This window comes from Theropithecus gelada, chromosome 15, assembly GCF_003255815.1.
Source record: "Theropithecus gelada isolate Dixy chromosome 15, Tgel_1.0, whole genome shotgun sequence".
Taxonomy (NCBI): domain Eukaryota; kingdom Metazoa; phylum Chordata; class Mammalia; order Primates; family Cercopithecidae; genus Theropithecus; species Theropithecus gelada.
This window is the reverse complement of record NC_037683.1, coordinates 99,352,399-99,369,532: the sequence shown is the minus strand read 5'-3', so window position 1 is coordinate 99,369,532 and position 17,134 is coordinate 99,352,399. Positions and strand designations below refer to the sequence as shown.

General features: G+C 45.5%; 1 protein-coding gene across 2 annotated transcripts in view; it reads left to right on the top strand.

Annotated features, from left to right (window-relative positions):
- Positions 1 to 17,134, top strand: part of GOLM1 (golgi membrane protein 1) — a 72,941-nt gene that overhangs the window by 16,658 nt on the left and 39,149 nt on the right. For both annotated transcript variants that reach the window (XM_025360244.1, XM_025360245.1), the window contains exons 2-3: positions 4,622 to 4,771; positions 6,367 to 6,546. In XM_025360244.1, coding sequence (XP_025216029.1) covers positions 4,643 to 4,771; positions 6,367 to 6,546 — 309 coding nt within the window. In that variant the 5' untranslated portion in view covers positions 4,622 to 4,642. The remainder of the gene's footprint in view (positions 1 to 4,621; positions 4,772 to 6,366; positions 6,547 to 17,134) is intronic.

The following is a 17,134-nucleotide window of genomic DNA, read 5'->3' as shown; positions in this document are numbered from 1 at the left end:
ATAGAATTTATCAAAATTAAGAGATTAACCTTTTGGCACTATCTTTTTAACCATGCTGGCCACGTGTGTTATAGAATGTCCGACGAGTTGACTTCCTCTGAATTTTCTGATGAGATTGAGGTTATGCATTGCTGGCAGGAGGCCGTAGAGGTGCCGTGCCCTCCTAGTGCACCGTATCGGGGGTATGTGATGTCGACGTGCCTCATTATCAGTGATACCAAGCTTGAAGTGGCTAAGGTGTCATCTGCCAGGATTCTTCATGTAATATAACTGTTTTTCCCTTTGTAATTTGCCAACTATTTTGGAAGAGAGACGCTCTATCAATATTAAAAACATACATTTTTGACCCAGAAATAGATCCACAAAGAAGTGATTTGTTTCATCTCCTGCAAAATGGGGTGATACTGCCCCCAAAGCTGATACGAGCCCCTGTGTTGAGCAGTGCCTCACAACAGTAAGCTTGCCGTTCGTTCATCTCAAGCTCCTTGAGGCCTGCTAGGTTTGGAATTCAGGACTTTTTTCAGAATTCAGATAACACCGGGCATTTATTATATATTATGTGACAGCCCCAGGAGGATCTAGGACAGCACCGCATACTCAAACACCCATCTTTCTGCAGTGAAATGTAAGAGTATTCACATGAAGGGAGGAAGATAAAGACGTTAAGTAGCTTCTGACAAGTTCTGATCAGACCTTGATCTCAGTTCAGGTTTTGTTGCTGGAAAAGTTTTTAAAAATCCGAGTTTTTAGAGACTGTTTTGGATTTCAAAGTTGTGAATAAGGGACTGTACACATAGGTAAGAGTTCGTAAGCACAGAGATGGGTGCACGGCTCCACATCTGCAGTTTCAACTAGCTGTTCAAAATGTAGTTAAGCCTGGCCTGGCGTGGTGGCTTCTGTAATCCCAGCACTTTGGGAGGCCGAGGCAGGCAGATCACTTGAGGCCAAGAATTCAAGACCAGCCTGGCCAACATGGTGAAACCCCCTCTCTACTAAAAGTACAAAAAACAAAACAAAAAAACACTAGCTGGGTGTGGTGGCGGGCACCTCTAATCCCAGCTACTCAGGAGGCTGAGATGGGAGAATCCCTTGAACCTGGGAGGCAGAGGTTTCAGTGAGCCCAGTTTATGCCACTACACTCCAGCCTGGGCGATAGAGCAAGACTATGTCTCAGAAAAACAAAAAGATAGTTAGGCCTACGGTGGTTGCTTCTGTACTGAACGGGTGTAGACTTTTTTGTCATTAGTTCCTAAACATATGGCTTAACAGCTAATTACATAGCATTTACATTGTACTAAGTATTATAAGTAATCTAGACATGGTTTAAAGCTTAGAGGAGGATGTGCCTGGGTTGGATGCAAATATGCCATTTTATATAAGGGACTTGAACATCCTTGGCTTTTGGTGTCCTCAGGGGGTCTTGGAACCAATCCCTAGTGAATACTGAGGGACAGCTGTGTAAGGCTGTTTATGGTAGCATTGTTGGAAGTAAGCCTGGAAAGCCTTGAATATTTCTCTGTAGGAGATCAGTTAAGCAAATCTTGGCACACAGTGGTGCCCTATTCAGCCCTTTGAAAAGAATGGAGCAAACCATAATGTGCTACTAAAAAAGGGAGGCAAGATGTGTTACTAAGAAATACACAGCATTTGCAGAATAATGTGAATGGTATGATCTTGTTTGGATTAAAGTAAATATATTGATGCTTATATATGCATCTAGAAACATCTAGAATAGTGGCTATACATATGAATCACCTGGGGAGGTTAAAAAATACCAATATCTGGGCCTTGCCCTAAACCCCATTGAATTAGAAATGCAGGGGTGGGGGCCAGATGTGATGGCTCATGCCTGTACTCCCAGCACTTTAGGAGGCTGAGGCGGGAGGATCACTGAGCCCAGGAGTTTGAGACCAGCTTGAGCAACGTAGTGTGACCCCGTCTCTACAAAAATAGAAAAAATTAGCTGGCATGGTGGTTCACACCTGTAATCCCAGCTACTTGGTACGCCCAGGTGGGAGAATCGCTTGAGCCCAGGAAGTTGAGGCTGCAGTGAGCTGGGATCGCACCTCTGGGCAGCTATGTCAGCCTGGGCAACAGAGTGAGACCCTGTCTCAAAAAAAAAAAAAAAAAAAAAAAAAAGGAAAAAAGAAAAGAAATGCAGTGGTGGAGCCCAGGTATTGATATTTTAAAAAGTTTCAGGCTGGGCGCGGTGGCTCATGCCTGTAATCCCAGCACTTGGGGAGGCCAAGGCAGCCGGATCACGAGGTCAGGAGATCGAGACCATCCTGGCTAACACGGTGAAACCTCGTCTCTACTAAAAATACAAAAACTAGCCGGGCTTGGTGGCGTGCACCTGTAGTCCCAGCTACTCGGGAGGCTGAGGCAGGAGAATGGCATGAACCTGGGGGGCAAAGCTTGCAGTGTGCTGAGATGGTGCCACTGCACTCCAGCCTGGGTGACAAAGTGAGACTCCATCTCAAAAAAAAGTGTCCCAGGTGATGCTGGTGCCCCTTGAGTGTTGAGGACCATTGGAATAGAAAGACCCAGATGAGGGAGATGCAATTTATACTTTTTTTTTTTTTTTTGAATCAGAGTCTCGATCTATCACCCAGGCTGGAGTGCAGTGGTGTGACCTTGGCTCAGTGCAAGCTGTGCCTCCTGGGTTCAAGCTTTTCTCCTGCCTCAGCCTCCTGAGTAGCTGGTACTACAGGCATGCACTACCATGCCTGGCTGATTTTTGTATTTTTAGTAGAGACGGGGTTTCACCATGTTGGCCAGGCTGGTCTCAAATTCCTGACTTCAGGCCATCTACCTGCCTTGGCATTCCAGAGTGCTGGGATTACAGGCGTGAGCCATCGTGCCCGGCCAATTTATACTTTACTGTGTGTAGTTTCCCATTTTTTCCTTAGCAAAAGCCATTTGGAAAAGACTCCACTCTGGGTGACAGAGACCCCGTCTCTAAAATAAATACATAAAAATTTTAAAACACTTAAGAGTCAAAAAAGAGACTCTTGTGATCAAAATGAGATACGATAGCACAATGAAGACACTTTTTCAGCAGATCTGTAGAATCTTCTAGAAGTTTCTTGTGTCTACACTTATGCTCCTTGAGTATATTCAGTGCTTGCTGATATCAGCTGATAATTGAAAAAAAAAAACGTTGTTTCCCCGTTCATCCTAAGAGGCCAGAAGCTGGTAAGACATGAGCGCAGGTCAGAATTTCCACCCATGGTAATTTTGGGGGTGCTTTATTTTAGATGATTTGGCTAGATTGCTGCTTTATCTCCGGGCAGGCCCCCATACTAGTAGCTAGCTGTTAAGAAAGAGGAAGTCTTTTGGTGACCCACTTGGAAAGACCATCGGGTGAGGATCGGCTCTCCCATGTTCTCACTGCTAAGAATTGTGTTTTGCAGGTGAATCCTCAGTGGTCTCCTCTTCCCTCCCCATCCCTTGTCTTTTCCCCTCCTCTTCCCCTTCCCTTCCCTCCTCTGTTGCTAGACACCCCTGGCGTGAAAGGCGCTCTGTGCTCAAAGGCTATTTGTTGCAGTGCAACCGCTCTCACTCTGATAAGGTTCTGTTTTATCTGGCTCAGCAAAAGCCGTTTGGAAAAGTCTAGTTTCCTTGTTCCTGGAGACCAGTGCTTGCAGCCGGCCAGACCTGGCTTTGAATTGAAGCCCATTAACGAAATTTATGGCGTCTGTCTTCTAAGCTGTATTTTTGTGCACTCTGTAGCTCTCACACAGAGTCACTGTTTTTCCTGACCTGAGGTGTACGATGCAGCAGTTGCACAGATACGGTCCTTAAAGTGAGAAATGAATGTTCGAAAGACAAGGTGCTCTCATTTGGCGTGGAGTGAATGCCTTGTTTCCATCTCAGATCCGAAGATGGAACACATTTTTCCCAGTGACTTCAGGCAGATGGCACACCTCCCACTTCTGTTGTGTGTCATGAAGGAGAAGACACTTCTACAGCCAGGGCTGTGCCTGAATAATGATGTACATGGGTGGAGGCGGGGAGGTTCACATTCACCTCTAGAATGGCTTTTCTGCTTTGCTTGAGAAATGCTTTAATTGGCTGTCATTAGTAATCCCGTCAAGGGTGAAAAAACCTCCCTTGTTAGGACTCAAAGCAAAAAGCTGTCTCTGAGGAGTAATGAGCAATATACTCTTTCTAATATGATGCGGAAGCACTTAATATTTGTTATTGGTGTTTACAGAAATGATTACTTCTCAAACATTGCTGCTTACAGAAATGATTAATTCTCAAACTCTGTCGGGAAGGTGAGTATGGTAAGGATTTTACAGGGAAGGAATCTGAAGTGTAAGAGAAATCATGTCTTGCCCCAGGTCTCGAGCTAATCTGTGACAGGTTTCGGGGCGGTGCCTGCTCCTCTGAGCCTGTCCTGGGAGCTGGCCACACTGCCCTGGGTGCACAGCACCGTGGGCTCTGTGCGTGCCATCCGAATATTCTTCTCCCTCGACAGCTTTGCACATCAAGAAGCAGCTACCAGCCCATGCTTCCTGGCAAGACCCATTTCCTCTCTGTTGTAAGGATGATACGGTCTGCTTCGGAGATGATAAATACTAGCATTGATGCGTATTTATTTGCTTTTACTTGGCAGATTCTCAGTGCTGATTTTGAGATGATGGGCTTGGGAAACGGGCGTCGCAGCATGAAGTCGCCGCCGCTCGTGCTGGCCGCCCTGGTGGCCTGCATCATCGTCTTGGGCTTCAATTACTGGATTGCGAGCTCCCGGAGCGTGGATCTCCAGGTGTTTTGTTTTATTATGTTTATTTTATGTTTATGTTTTGTTTATTTTGTTATGGGGTCCGAGGCGTTTGTTGTTCATTGCCAGCCAGGGCATTTTGCACAGGGCACGTGCTGTAAGGTGAGTTTAGGGCTCTGCACACCCCCACAGCCCTGGGTCAGACCCCAGGCGGCTCCGCTTTGGGTGGGAGAGGCCCCCCCTGTGGTTGTGTAGGATTGCGGTTGTATCCCTCCCTGCTTTTCCTGTGAGTTAACAGCTTTCATTTGAGCTACTGGGGTGGTTCTGGGAAGAAAGACAGCCTGCTTACATACACTGGCCACAGTCCGTCGTTTGCGGTCCTCCAGCGCACAAGATATCGAAGAGCAGTACTGGCAGTGTGCTTGGATGATGGGTGTAAGAAATATGTTTTTAAAGGTACCAATCTTTATCTTCATCATTTAATAATGATAATTTTAAGGTTCTCATTTACTGTTGCAGTCGTGGGTCAGGTACAGTGCTGGGCAGTGACAGAGATGGTCCTCTTGATCAAACTTGAATCGGGCCCTTCTGAGCCGTTGTCTTGACCAGGCCTTGATCTCGGCCCCTCCCAACTCCCACTCCCTGTCTTTGGCGTGCCCAGCCGAGTCATAGCAAAGGATCCCGCTAAGCCATCCTTCTACCCCTGATCCTTGACCAGGTTCCTCATCCCTACCCTTGCTGTCTAAGTCCTTGGCCTGCGTTTAGCAAGAATCTTGTTAGGCCAGTTTAGCAAGAATCCCCCTACTCTGAGGGCGATTTCCATGCACTGGCTCCCCGCACTGTGCTCGCTCGTTGACTGTAAATCCCCAGCTGTGTTTGATGTGTTCAGCATTGAGCACAGTTTCCCTCTCTTACCGCAATCATATTGAGTAGTCTTTCTTACCGTTTTAATAAATGTCAGAATAATTTCTCTTCCACAGTACTTGACACAAATTACTCCTTTGGTGCACAAACCCTACAAGGTTGGGACTTGACTTTCCTCATTTCACAGGGTGTCAGACTGAGGCACAGAGAGGTTGAGGTGGAGCAGGGATTCCAACCCGCGTGGGCTTAGCCGTGGCACCTCAGCCTGTCTGCGCTTTGTCCTGTTCTCACACTTACCCTCCTGGGCTTGTACTCCCTGTGTCTCAGCTTCCACGGGAGCTCCTGTTCTCTGGGCAGATGAAGTCTGCTTGTCTGGGTTGGAGAACTGAATCTGGTTTCAGAAATCATGTCTGCTAAAGATTTGTTAAGTGCTTTGTTAGCGGAGAAGGAGAACTAAATATTTGAGCATCATCTCATGTCAGGTAAAGCATGAGGCATTCTATGCACTTAGTGTATTTAAGCCTCACGAAAACCCAGTGGGAAGCGTGGTTTGAATGCATGGAGCCTTCCTTCACTTACACTGACAGAGACCATTTTTCCAGAAGAACCTGTGCCAGCTTCTTTACAGTTGACTTAAAACACGGAACCTTGGGCACTCGTGTATATGAGGCTGGTGCTGGCCCTGGGCCCCAGGGTGGTCTTTGTGGAGGGCACTCAGCTGGTCCAGGCTCCGTGGGTAACTTGGCATCAGCCCTAACGCTGTGGTCTCCTTGTAGACACGGATCATGGAGCTGGAAGGCAGGGTCCGCAGGGCGGCCGCGGAGAGAGGCGCCGTGGAGCTGAAGAAGAACGAGTTCCAGGGAGAGCTGGAGAAGCAGCGGGAGCAGCTCGACAAAATCCAGTCCAGCCACAACTTCCAGCTGGAGAGTGTCAACAAGCTGTACCAGGACGAAAAGGCAAGGCCTGCTTTGTTTCCTCTCAGTTCTCTTCTAAGGGATGGTGTCGACATTGTCTGTTTCTTCTTGGCAGGAGGATGGGCCAGCGGCTGGGTTTAGGTTTATGTAATTATGTGGAAAGAGCCTGTTGATCAAGCTGTGGGCATTCTCCCCTTTTCCCTCCAAGTCCCTGGCTGGGCTTGCGGTGAAGCCTTTTGCAATGGTAATAAACAGGAGAAATGCAGAAGAACAATTTCAGATTCGTCCTATTGGCTTTTTTTTTTTTTTCTCTCTCCTATTGTTTTTTTTTTTTCCACTTTCTACAAACATGTATTAAATACCCACTCTGTGCCAGGCTTATGCCAGGTGCTTATATCTCAGAGGAATGATATTTGTGCCCTCCAAGTATCTAACGGAGAGGAGAGGCAGAGTCTACTAAATATTAACAGAAAAAGTAGGGTACTGCAACTGGCTTTTAAGCTAAGAATAAAACCAACAAATCCTGCGTAGATTAAAAGGGGCTTCCTGCTAGTTAAAATATCTAAGCTTTATGTGTCAGTTTTTCTGGTTTTCTTTTTTTTCTTTTTTTTTTGAGATGGAGTCGTTCTGTCACCCAGGCTGGAGTACAGTGGCGCAATCTCGGCTCACTGCAACCCCTACCTCCTGGGTTCAAGAGATTCTCCTGCTTCAGCCTCCTGAGTAGCTGCGACTACAGCTGCCGGCCACCATGCCCGGCTACTTTTTGTATTTTTAGTAGAGACGGGGTTTTTCACCATTTTGACTAGGATGGTTTCGATCTCTTGACCTTGTGATCTGCCTGCCTCGGCCTCCTAGAGTGCTAGGATTACAGGTGTGAGCCACCGTGCCCGGCCTGGTTTTCTTGTGTAGGAATATATGGCTATATTTTGTTTATTAAATTGTGTAACTGTGTGAGTTACTAATATCTCCTGTCTCAAAGTGCATCAAACTCATGGCCACTTATTAACTAGAAAAATTTGGCTTTTTTTTTTTTTTTTGTGATGGAGTTTCCCTCTTGTTGCCCAGACTGGAGTGCAATGGTGCCGTCTTGGCTCACTGCAACCTCTGCCTCCTGGGTTCGAGTAATTCTCCTGCCTCAGCCTCCCAAGTAGCTGGGACTACAGGTATGTGCCATCACGTGCAGCTAATTTTTGTATTTTTAGTAGAGATGAGATTTCACCATGTTGGTCAGATTGTTCTCAAATTCCTGACCTCAGGTGATCTGCCCATCTCGGCCTCCCAAAGTGCTGAGATTACAGGTGTGAGCCACCGTGCCCGGCCTGAAAAATTTGGCGTTTATAATACATGTACCTCTCTCTCTGGAGTGGCTAATTTATTGGAAGAAGGTTGTAGCTCAACTTCCATTATCTTGAATTGTCTCAGAAAATGAATTATTTCCAGGAAGGGACTCAGACTTTTCTTGCATAACTGATTTAAAATGCAAGAAGTACTTTTTTTTTTTTTTTTTTTTTTAAATTTGCAGAGTACTTTCCTGTATTTGCAAGCTCGTATTTCTTCCCTGGGAATTGTTCATAATGTTGTAGTAATAAAGTGCTTCTTTATGTTTCTTTCCTTTTCTCACTGGTCAGATACGCTTTTTGTGCTCCTGAAATCCCCTTTAACCTCATCTCTCAAAAAGAAAAAAAAAAGAGCATCAAGTAGCTATTTGAAAAGAGAGTCTGTTTTCACAGTTTTTCTCTTATAGAATATGCGATATAAATGTCTTTTCATTTTGGTGAGCAAGGGTGGGTTCTCACATCAAACCTTAGCTGCAGGAGGATTTTAGCTGTGGTTTGGTGGTGGGAGGCATGGAGCTTCTGAGTCAGGCAGACCTGGGTTTAAAGTTTCCTCAGCTGTGTGATTTTAGGGAAGTCACTTAAATTCTCTGGATCTATTTTCTCAACTGTCAAGTGGAAATGAGAAAGGAATCTCACAGGGTGCCTGTGAGGACCGAATGGGATAATGTTGATAAAGCGTTTAACAGTGCTCAACGTAGAATGGAAGCTCAGCAGCTGGTGGTTGGTATTATTCTGCCTCATTGTGCCAATGGCAGTGGAGGCCGTGATCACAGCAGCAGTGGTGGGTGCAGTCGTAAGCCACCACGGTAGTGGTGATAATATTATCTCTTTCTGTATGGACATTTAATAGAACAGAGAATTAGTCTGTTTAAGGCTGCTATAACAAAATATCATAAACTGGGCAACGTATAAACAAATGTTTATTCTCACAGGTCTAGAGGCTGGGAAGTCAAAGATGAAGACAAGGGCAGATTCATCGGGTGAGGGCCCACTTCCGGGTTCATGGCCGCCGCCGCCTTGTGGTGTCCTTGCCTGGTGGGAGGGACGAGGCAGCTCTCTGGGGCCTCTTTTATGGCACTAATCCCGTGTATGAGGGCTTGACCCTCCCAGAGGCCTCACCTTCTGACATTATCATCTCCATTTGATATTTGGTGATTTGGTTTCAGCGTAGGGATTTTGAAGGACACCCACACTCAGACCATAGCAGATTTTTTTGTTTTCCTCCCAGATTGAAACCTTGAAACCAAATTGTGCTAGCTTTCAAAAGAGTTAGGAAGACACCGAGGGAGGTGGAACCAAGAGCAGGCAGTGTGGCGGGGCTGCGGAAGGAGAACGATGACGGGCACCACACCAGCCACTGGAGTGGACGTTTCCTGAGCCTGTGCTTGGCCAGACGTGAGGCTGAGCATTTCACAGGGACCATTTCATGAATTCCTCCCGGCAGTGTGATGAGATTGGGGCTCATTTTATTAGTGAACGGAGGCTCAGAGAGTTAGCTGCTGTCACCCAGGATGACACCTAGACCCTAGAGAGCCCCTTGGCCAGCCTCCGCCCCTGCACACTGGCCTTCCTCTTCCTTCAGTGTGGACACAGCTTCTTGGCTGCCTGTACCTGAAGGGCACCAAGGTGGAGGGGAGGCAGCATAGAGGAAACCAGGTGGGCTTGAGTTGGTCAGTGCTGAAGCTGGTGATGGGTATGTGGGAGTTCAGCATACTAGCTTGTTTACCTTCGTCTGCATTAAAGACTTCACAGTAGAAACTTTAAAAACATCCTCTTTATATCTCCTTGCTTCCAAAGACCGCTGTGTTCTAACTAGCTCTGTTTTGGCTACGTGAATGAGCTGATCCTTCACCTAAATACTTTTCTCTACATTGTCTCTTTTTTTTTTTTTTTTTTTTAAATCTTAGAAGGTTAGCATTTGTGGTTAGAACTGGAACAAGGCTCCTTAAAAAATTTTTTAAGAACCATGGTGATTCTCAGCCATAGGAGGAGGTGGGGTGTGGGGACCTGTGGCTGGGGGTGGTTTGCAAATTACATCTGACCTAGAGATTTCCCTGCCTGTCTCTGCCAGCATTCCTCACCTCAAGCAGTCACTGTCACTCTGGGTGGGTGTTGTATCCCTCAAGTGGGGGGCTGGACAAAAGCTTGAAAACCAAACCTATCATCAGAGAAAATGTGAACAAACACCTGTTCATAATGAAATTACTGCTTTGGGTCGGCCCTGTCTGATAGAATTTTCTGTGATGACAGAAATGTTTGTGTGTGCTGGTGCAGTACAGTAGCCACTGGCCACATGAGCCTGATGAATAACTGAAACGTGGCTAGTGGGACTGAAGAATTGAATTTTATCTAATTTAAATGTAAATAGCTAAATAATGGCCTCATTGAACAGCACAGGTTTGAGTGGTTGGCAGAATGCTGGGGAAAGCCTTGTTTGGGCTTCTGAGTCATAAGGAGCCATGTTCCTTGGTGGAGCAGAGGGCAGAGTCTGAGTCTCCTGCGGTTCCTTGGTGCCTTTCCCCCTTCTCTGTAAGATTCGGGAGCGGTGTGGGGAATTGGGCAATGGAAGATGAAATCACCTTCGGCCTGGGGAGTTGTGCCCCCCCGAAAGTAAGTCTCTGCAGCTTGTTGGTGTTCTGATGCAGAATGATCCATTCAGCTTATCAAATCAGCTTTTGTTTACACCCCAGCTTAGGGTTTTGACCTTATTTGTTATGGAAGTTGTTTCAGAGCAATCCTCCTTCGCCTGGCTGCTCATGATAACCACCTGCCAGCTTATGAACAAAATACAGATTAAAAATTACACTGGATCAGACTCTCTGGATATTTGGCCTCAGAATATAGAATTTTTTTTAAAGATCTCACACATACACAGACATACACACACGTATTCATACATGGTTTTTTTTTTCTAAATTTCCAGACCACTGTGATACAGCTAGCTGATCCAGAAACTGGTGATTGAGATCAAGTGTTTTGCAGAATTACACTTTTAGAAATAAAAATGCGGCCGGGCGCGGTGGCTCAAGCCTGTAATCCCAGCACTTTGGGAGGCCGAGACGGGCGGATCACGAGGTCAGGAGATCAAGACCATCCTGGCTAACCCGGTGAAACCCCGTCTCTACTAAAAAATACAAAAAACTAGCCGGGCGAGATGGCGGATGCCTGTAGTCCCAGCTACTCGGGAGGCTGAGGCAGGAGAATGGCATAAACCCGGGAGGCGGAGCTTGCAGTGAGCTGAGATCCGGCCACTGCACTCCAGCCTGGGCGACAGAGGGAGACTCTGTTTCAAAAAAAAAAAAAAAAAAAAAAAAAAGAAATAAAAATACATTGTCAAGGTCATCTTTTTTTTTTTTTCCCAGTTTCCTTTTTACTCTTCTTCAGTGAAGTGATTTAAAAATTAAAGGGCATTATAATTAAGAGATATGCAGTCACACGCCACATATGATGTTTTGGTCAATGATGGACCCATAAAATTCTAATACCATCGGTTTACTGCATCTTTTCTATGCTTAGATACACAAATACTTACCACTGTGTTACAAGGCCTGCAGTATTCAGTACAGTCCCGTGCTGTACAGGTTTGTAGCGTGGGAATAGTAGGCTGTACCATACAGCCTACGTGTGTAGTAGGCTATAATATCTAGGTTTGTATAAGTGCACTCTATGATGGTTGCACAAAGACAAAATCTCATAATGATGCATTTCTCAGAGCCTATCCCCATCGTTAAGCAATGCCTGACTGTAATTCATCTAAATGTAATTTGGTAAAGCTGTTACAAAGTAATTGAGTTAATACTTGTTTTTCTAAGGTATTTCTTTCATCTTCACCCACATTTACTGGAATCCTTGAATGTTTTTAGAAGCTGTACCCGATTGGAAACTTACTGATCACTACTTTTTTCCCCAAAATGGCCAGCTCACCTAGGATTTGAGTATACGTGAATCTCGAGGTCCTCAGCACTGAGACAGGCTTGCTCAGATACCCCTTAGAATGTCACCCAGAGGGGGTGGGCAAGTGCAAGACATCGCATGAGCTTCTCAACAGCTGTGTGATGGTGACATCGTGAGACATAAAGTGGGTTTCTTATGAAATAGCTGGACATGCAGAGAGGTCAGATGAATAATAAGCTCACACCTGAGTGCCCCTCACCCAGATATTATTTAAAGCAAAAAACATCATAAATACAGTCAAGGTTCTCTGGGTTCCCCTTCTCTGTCTCTTCCCTCCTTTCCCTCCTGCCTGTACAACCACTGTTGTGAATGTTAATGGTTGTCTTTGTAGCTTATATTTCTTTTTTTTTTTTTTTTTTTTTTTGAGACGGAGTCTCGCTCTGTGGCCCAGGCTGGAGTGCAGTGGCTGGATCTCAGCTCACTGCAAGCTCCGCCTCCCGGGTTCACACCATTCTCCTGCCTCAGCCTCACGAGTACCTGGGACTACAGGTGCCCGCCACCTCGCCCGGCTAGTTTTTTTGTATTTTTTAGTAGAGACCGGGTTTCACCATGTTAGCCAGGATGGTCTCAATCTCCTGACCTCGTGATCCGCCTGTCTTGGCCTCCCAAAGTGCTGGGATTACAGGCTTGAGCCACCGCGCCCGGCCTGTAGCTTTTATTCCTGAACTATTACTATACATGTTCAAAAACAACATGTTTATTTTTTCTGTGTTTTAATGTATATGTTTGGTTACTCTATCATTTTGTAAGTTGCTTTTTGTCGTCACTGTTGTTTCTGAGGTCTTTATTGATTTTATAGATTTAGTTCATTCTTTCTAGCTGCCGTACCCTCTTTCTTTGTATAAATATACCCCAGTTTATTGACCCACTGCTTACTGGTGAGCCTTTAAGTTGTTTCTAGTTTTTTACTCCTTGAGAAGAAGGTACAGTGGGTATACTCATACAGCGCGCTTCAGGCACCTGGGGTTTTTCCAAGCTTGCAGTGTTTGCCAACTACAGTTTGGGACCTTATAGTGAGCTATGCTTAATAATTTAGTGGATAATGACCCACGTGTTAAAAAACTAAAAATATTAGAGTGTTGTTATATATGTTAACTATTGTGTTATGAAACCATTATTGCTTTTTTTGTTTTTCTTTTTGAGACAGAGTCTCACTCTGTTGCCCAGGCTGGAGTGCAGTGGCATGATCTCGGCTCACTGCAACCTCCACCTCCACCTCACAGCGATTCTCACGGCCTCCCGAGTAGCTGGGATTACAGACCTGCACCACCACACCTGGCTAATTTTTGTATTTTTAGTAGAGACGAGGTTTCTCCATTTTGGCCAGGCTGGTCTCAAACTCCTGGCCTCAAGTGATCCACCTGCCTTGGCCTCCCAAAGTGCTGGGATTACAGGCATGAGCTACCATGCCTGACCAGCATTGTTGCATTTTATATAAAAAATACGTGCTTTGGAAGGCTAAGGCAGGAGGATTGCTTAAGGCCAGGAGTTCAAGACCAGCCTGGGCAACATACTGAGACCCTGTCTCTACAGAAAATTTAAAAGTAGCTGGGAATGGTTGTTGCGTGCCTGTCGTCCTAGCTACTCAGGAAGCTGAGGTGGGAGGATCACTTGAGCCCAGGAGTTTGAGGTTCAATAAACTATAATTGCACCACTGCATGCCAGACTAGGTGACAGAGCAAGACCCTGTTTCTAAACATACATGTGTACATATACATATATATGTGTATATATATGTATATATGTGTGTAAATGTACTGAATCACAAGATAAATTTATCATTGTGAGTCATGGTTAAAAGAGTCTGAATGGAAAGATACAGAGATACACCTGGACATTAAGTAGCTGGATGGTTGTACATGCTCCCATTTTTATTAGCTGTTGCCACAGAATGTTGTTCCTGCTGTTATATTTCACTTTGTACAGTTTCCTGGCCTGCAGATCAGATCCTTTGGCCCGACATTTCTGTGTGTAGTATTTCACTCTTATTTCTTCCAATCTAAGTTATACACCTGATCAGTTAGCTTATCTCATGGGTTTGAGACCGGTGCTTAGTAAAAGTTTGAGTTCATGGTAAATGAATGAATGGGAATCTTAGTCCGTGTGCCAGTACTTACTGGATGTCTAGGATGTGCCTGGGGCCCTGTGTCCTTAGCAGCTTGAATGCTGTTTTGGAGAAAAATAAGATTCCCTCACATATCTAGAGAATAATCTTTTTTTTTTGAGGCAGAGTCTCGCTCTGTTGCCTAGGCTGGAATGCAGTGGCACGATCTCAGCTCACTGCAACCTCTACCTCCCAGGTTCAAGCAGTTCTCTGCCTCAGCCTCCCAAATAGCTGGGATTACAGACATGTGCCACTATGCCTGGCTAATTTTTGTGTTTTTAGTGGAGACAGGGTTTCACCATCTTGGCCAGGCTGGTCTTGAACTCCTGACCTCGTGATCTGCCCACCTTGGCCTCCCAAAGTACTGGGATTACAGGCGTGACCCACTGTGCCCGGTGAGAATAATCAGTTTTTAACAGCAGCTGGAGTTATGTGAAAGGAGAGATGGGTACTGGCTAAAGTAGTTAACAGTTTTTTTTTTTTTTTTTTTTTCTAAAAAGGTTGGCTTTAGTTCGGGCACAGTGACTCACGCCTGTAATCCCAGCACTTTGGGAGGCCGAGGCAAGCAGATCACGAGGTCAGGAGTTCGAGACCAGCCTCGCCAACATGGTGAAACCCCCGTCTCTACCAAAAATACAAAAAAATAGCTGGGCGTGGTGGCGTGCACCTGTAATCCCAGCTACTCGGTAGGCTGAGGCAGGAGAATCACTTGAACCCGAGAGGCGGAGGTTGTAGTGAGCCGGGACTGCACCTCTGCACTCCAGCCTGGGTGACAGAGCAAGACTCCGTCTCAAAAAAAAAAAAAAAAAAAAAAGATTGGCTTTGAGCTTTGGAGACTAAAATGGAATTTAGAGAAGGATAGAAGGGCGGCATTTCAGCATGTAGAGGACTGCGATCACAGGATTAGAAAAGGAATGTGGAGGTGTGACAAGTCCCACCTAAGTTGGGAAGAGTGTTGGGAGATAAAGATGTAAAATGACAGGTGTCATTGCTGGCCTCAGCTAACACCCTGCCCATGTGGGAGGCTAGGTGGCCATGTGTGTTCCATTTTAATGACCCCACACCGACAGCCCATTGGGTGAGAGGAGGGAACCTCACACAGAAGGAATCCATCCACTGGCCAGAGTATTAATGGCTTAATTAGATTGTGTCTTGTTAATCTGAACCAAATCTTGCGGACTGTGCTTATTCGAGAGTAAATGCTTCAGATGAGTGAGACTCTGTTGAATCTTGGGGACTGAGCTGCCATTTCCATTTCCTTTCTTTTTCACCTTCCTGTCTGTTGCAGCAGTAGGTCCGGTGAAGATGGTTTGACTGCATCACTGCAGTTGTGCAAGTTCATGAGAATTTATATAACTTAGTGGAAGCACCACGCTTCCTTTTCTGTGTATAAGAAAGGATATCAAGCCTTCTTTTGCAATGATTGCATATGTTAAGTAACTTTCAAAAAAAGTTGGCTTTTCCTTAATTAAAATAATGTTATTATGGGCAAATTTGAAAACAAAAAAGAAAAATTCACCTGTAGTTCTCACCCAGAAATTAGCTACTGAGAACTCTCCACTCCCTTTCTTTAAAAAAATAAATAAATAAATACAGATTACACGTAAGCTTTTATCAGTTACTACTTACGCTTTTATAAATGTAGATATGCCATGAAAAATTGTAGAATATAAGTGGGGTTCTTTAAATGATAAAATGTTTAACCGTTTCTGGCTTTTGCATATTGTTTTAAAAAAAAAAAAAAAAAAACCCTGACATCGTTGGCTTATCGTGCCTTACTATCTTAGTTGAGGCAACTACTTTGTAAGTAGACAGTCAGAGGTGTGATTCCAGATGAGAGGACTCTGCATACCTGTTTGCAGAAGGGAGCTTCTGTAGACTGCTCTGATATCCAGCTGGCTCTGGTAACTAGGTTTTGAACATAAAACATACGTTTGGTTCTGGCGAATTTAGACATACATGTGTTGTTTCTGTTATCTGTTACTGCATATGAGGTTATCCCCAAACCCATGACAAACATGTGTTTTGCTCCCGCATCTGCAGTTTGGGGAAGCTCGGTGGGAACGGGTTGTCTCTACTCTGCGCTCCATGTCTGGGGTGCCTTGAAGGCTGAGGTTAGAGTGATCCAGAGAGTCCCTTACTCAGGGGCCCGGCAGTAAGTGCAGCTGTCAGCTGAGACCTGGGCAGGGGCAGGGGCCAGGACCAAGACACCTACACTCCCTTTTCCACGTGGCGGCGTGGCTTCTTTTCAGCATAGGGCTGGGTTCTGGGAGTTAGCATCCTCGCTCACAGCAGACGCGGCCAGCGGGAGGAAGCTGTGTCATTTTTTGTGTTTGTGTCCTAGGGCTGCATACAAATTAATACAGACTAGATGACTTAAAACAACAAAAATGTGTCCTTTTACAGTTTTAGGGGCTAGGAACCCGAAATCCAGGTGCCAGTAGGGCTATGGGAGGACCCTTCCTCGCCTCTCTAGCTTCTGGCATTTGCTGACACCTTTGACATTCCTCAGCTTGTAGGTACAATTTCGTGCAGTTTCCACCTCTCATGGCCTGCTTGCCTCTCAGTCTTTTCGCCTGTTCTCCTCCTCTTCTAAGAACACCAGTCATGTTGGATAGGGCCCACCTAGAGACCTCATTTTCATTTAAGTACATCTGCATAGACCTTGTTTCTTTTTTTTAATTAATTAATTAATTAATTTATTTATTTTTGAGACAGAGTCTCACTCTGTTGCCCCAGGCTGGAGTTCAGTGGTACGATCTTTTTTCAGTGCAACCTCCACCTCCCAGGTTCGAGTGATTCTCCTGCCTCAGCCTCCTAAGTAGTTGGGAGTACAGGCACCCACCAAAACACCCAGCTGATTTTGTTGTATTTTTAGTAGAGATGGGGTTTCACCATGTTGGCTAGGCTGGTCTTGAACTCCTGACCTCAGGTGATCCACCCGCCCTGGCCTCCCAAAGTGCTGGGATTACAGGCGTGAGCCACCACGCCCGGCCTTCCTGGTTTCTAAATGAGGTCATTCATGGGCTCCTTCACAGGTTCCAGGTGGACATGAATTTCAGGCGTACGCTGTTCAACCCACAGCCCCTTTTGTTGACCTTGCCTTGGAAGTGAGCATGGTCACTTCTACATTCATTAGAAGCAAGTCACTAAGGCTGCCCTGAATTTCAGGGGAATTGGACTCCTCCTTTGGGAGTAGTGTCAATGAATTTGTGGTCATGTTTTTAAACTACCT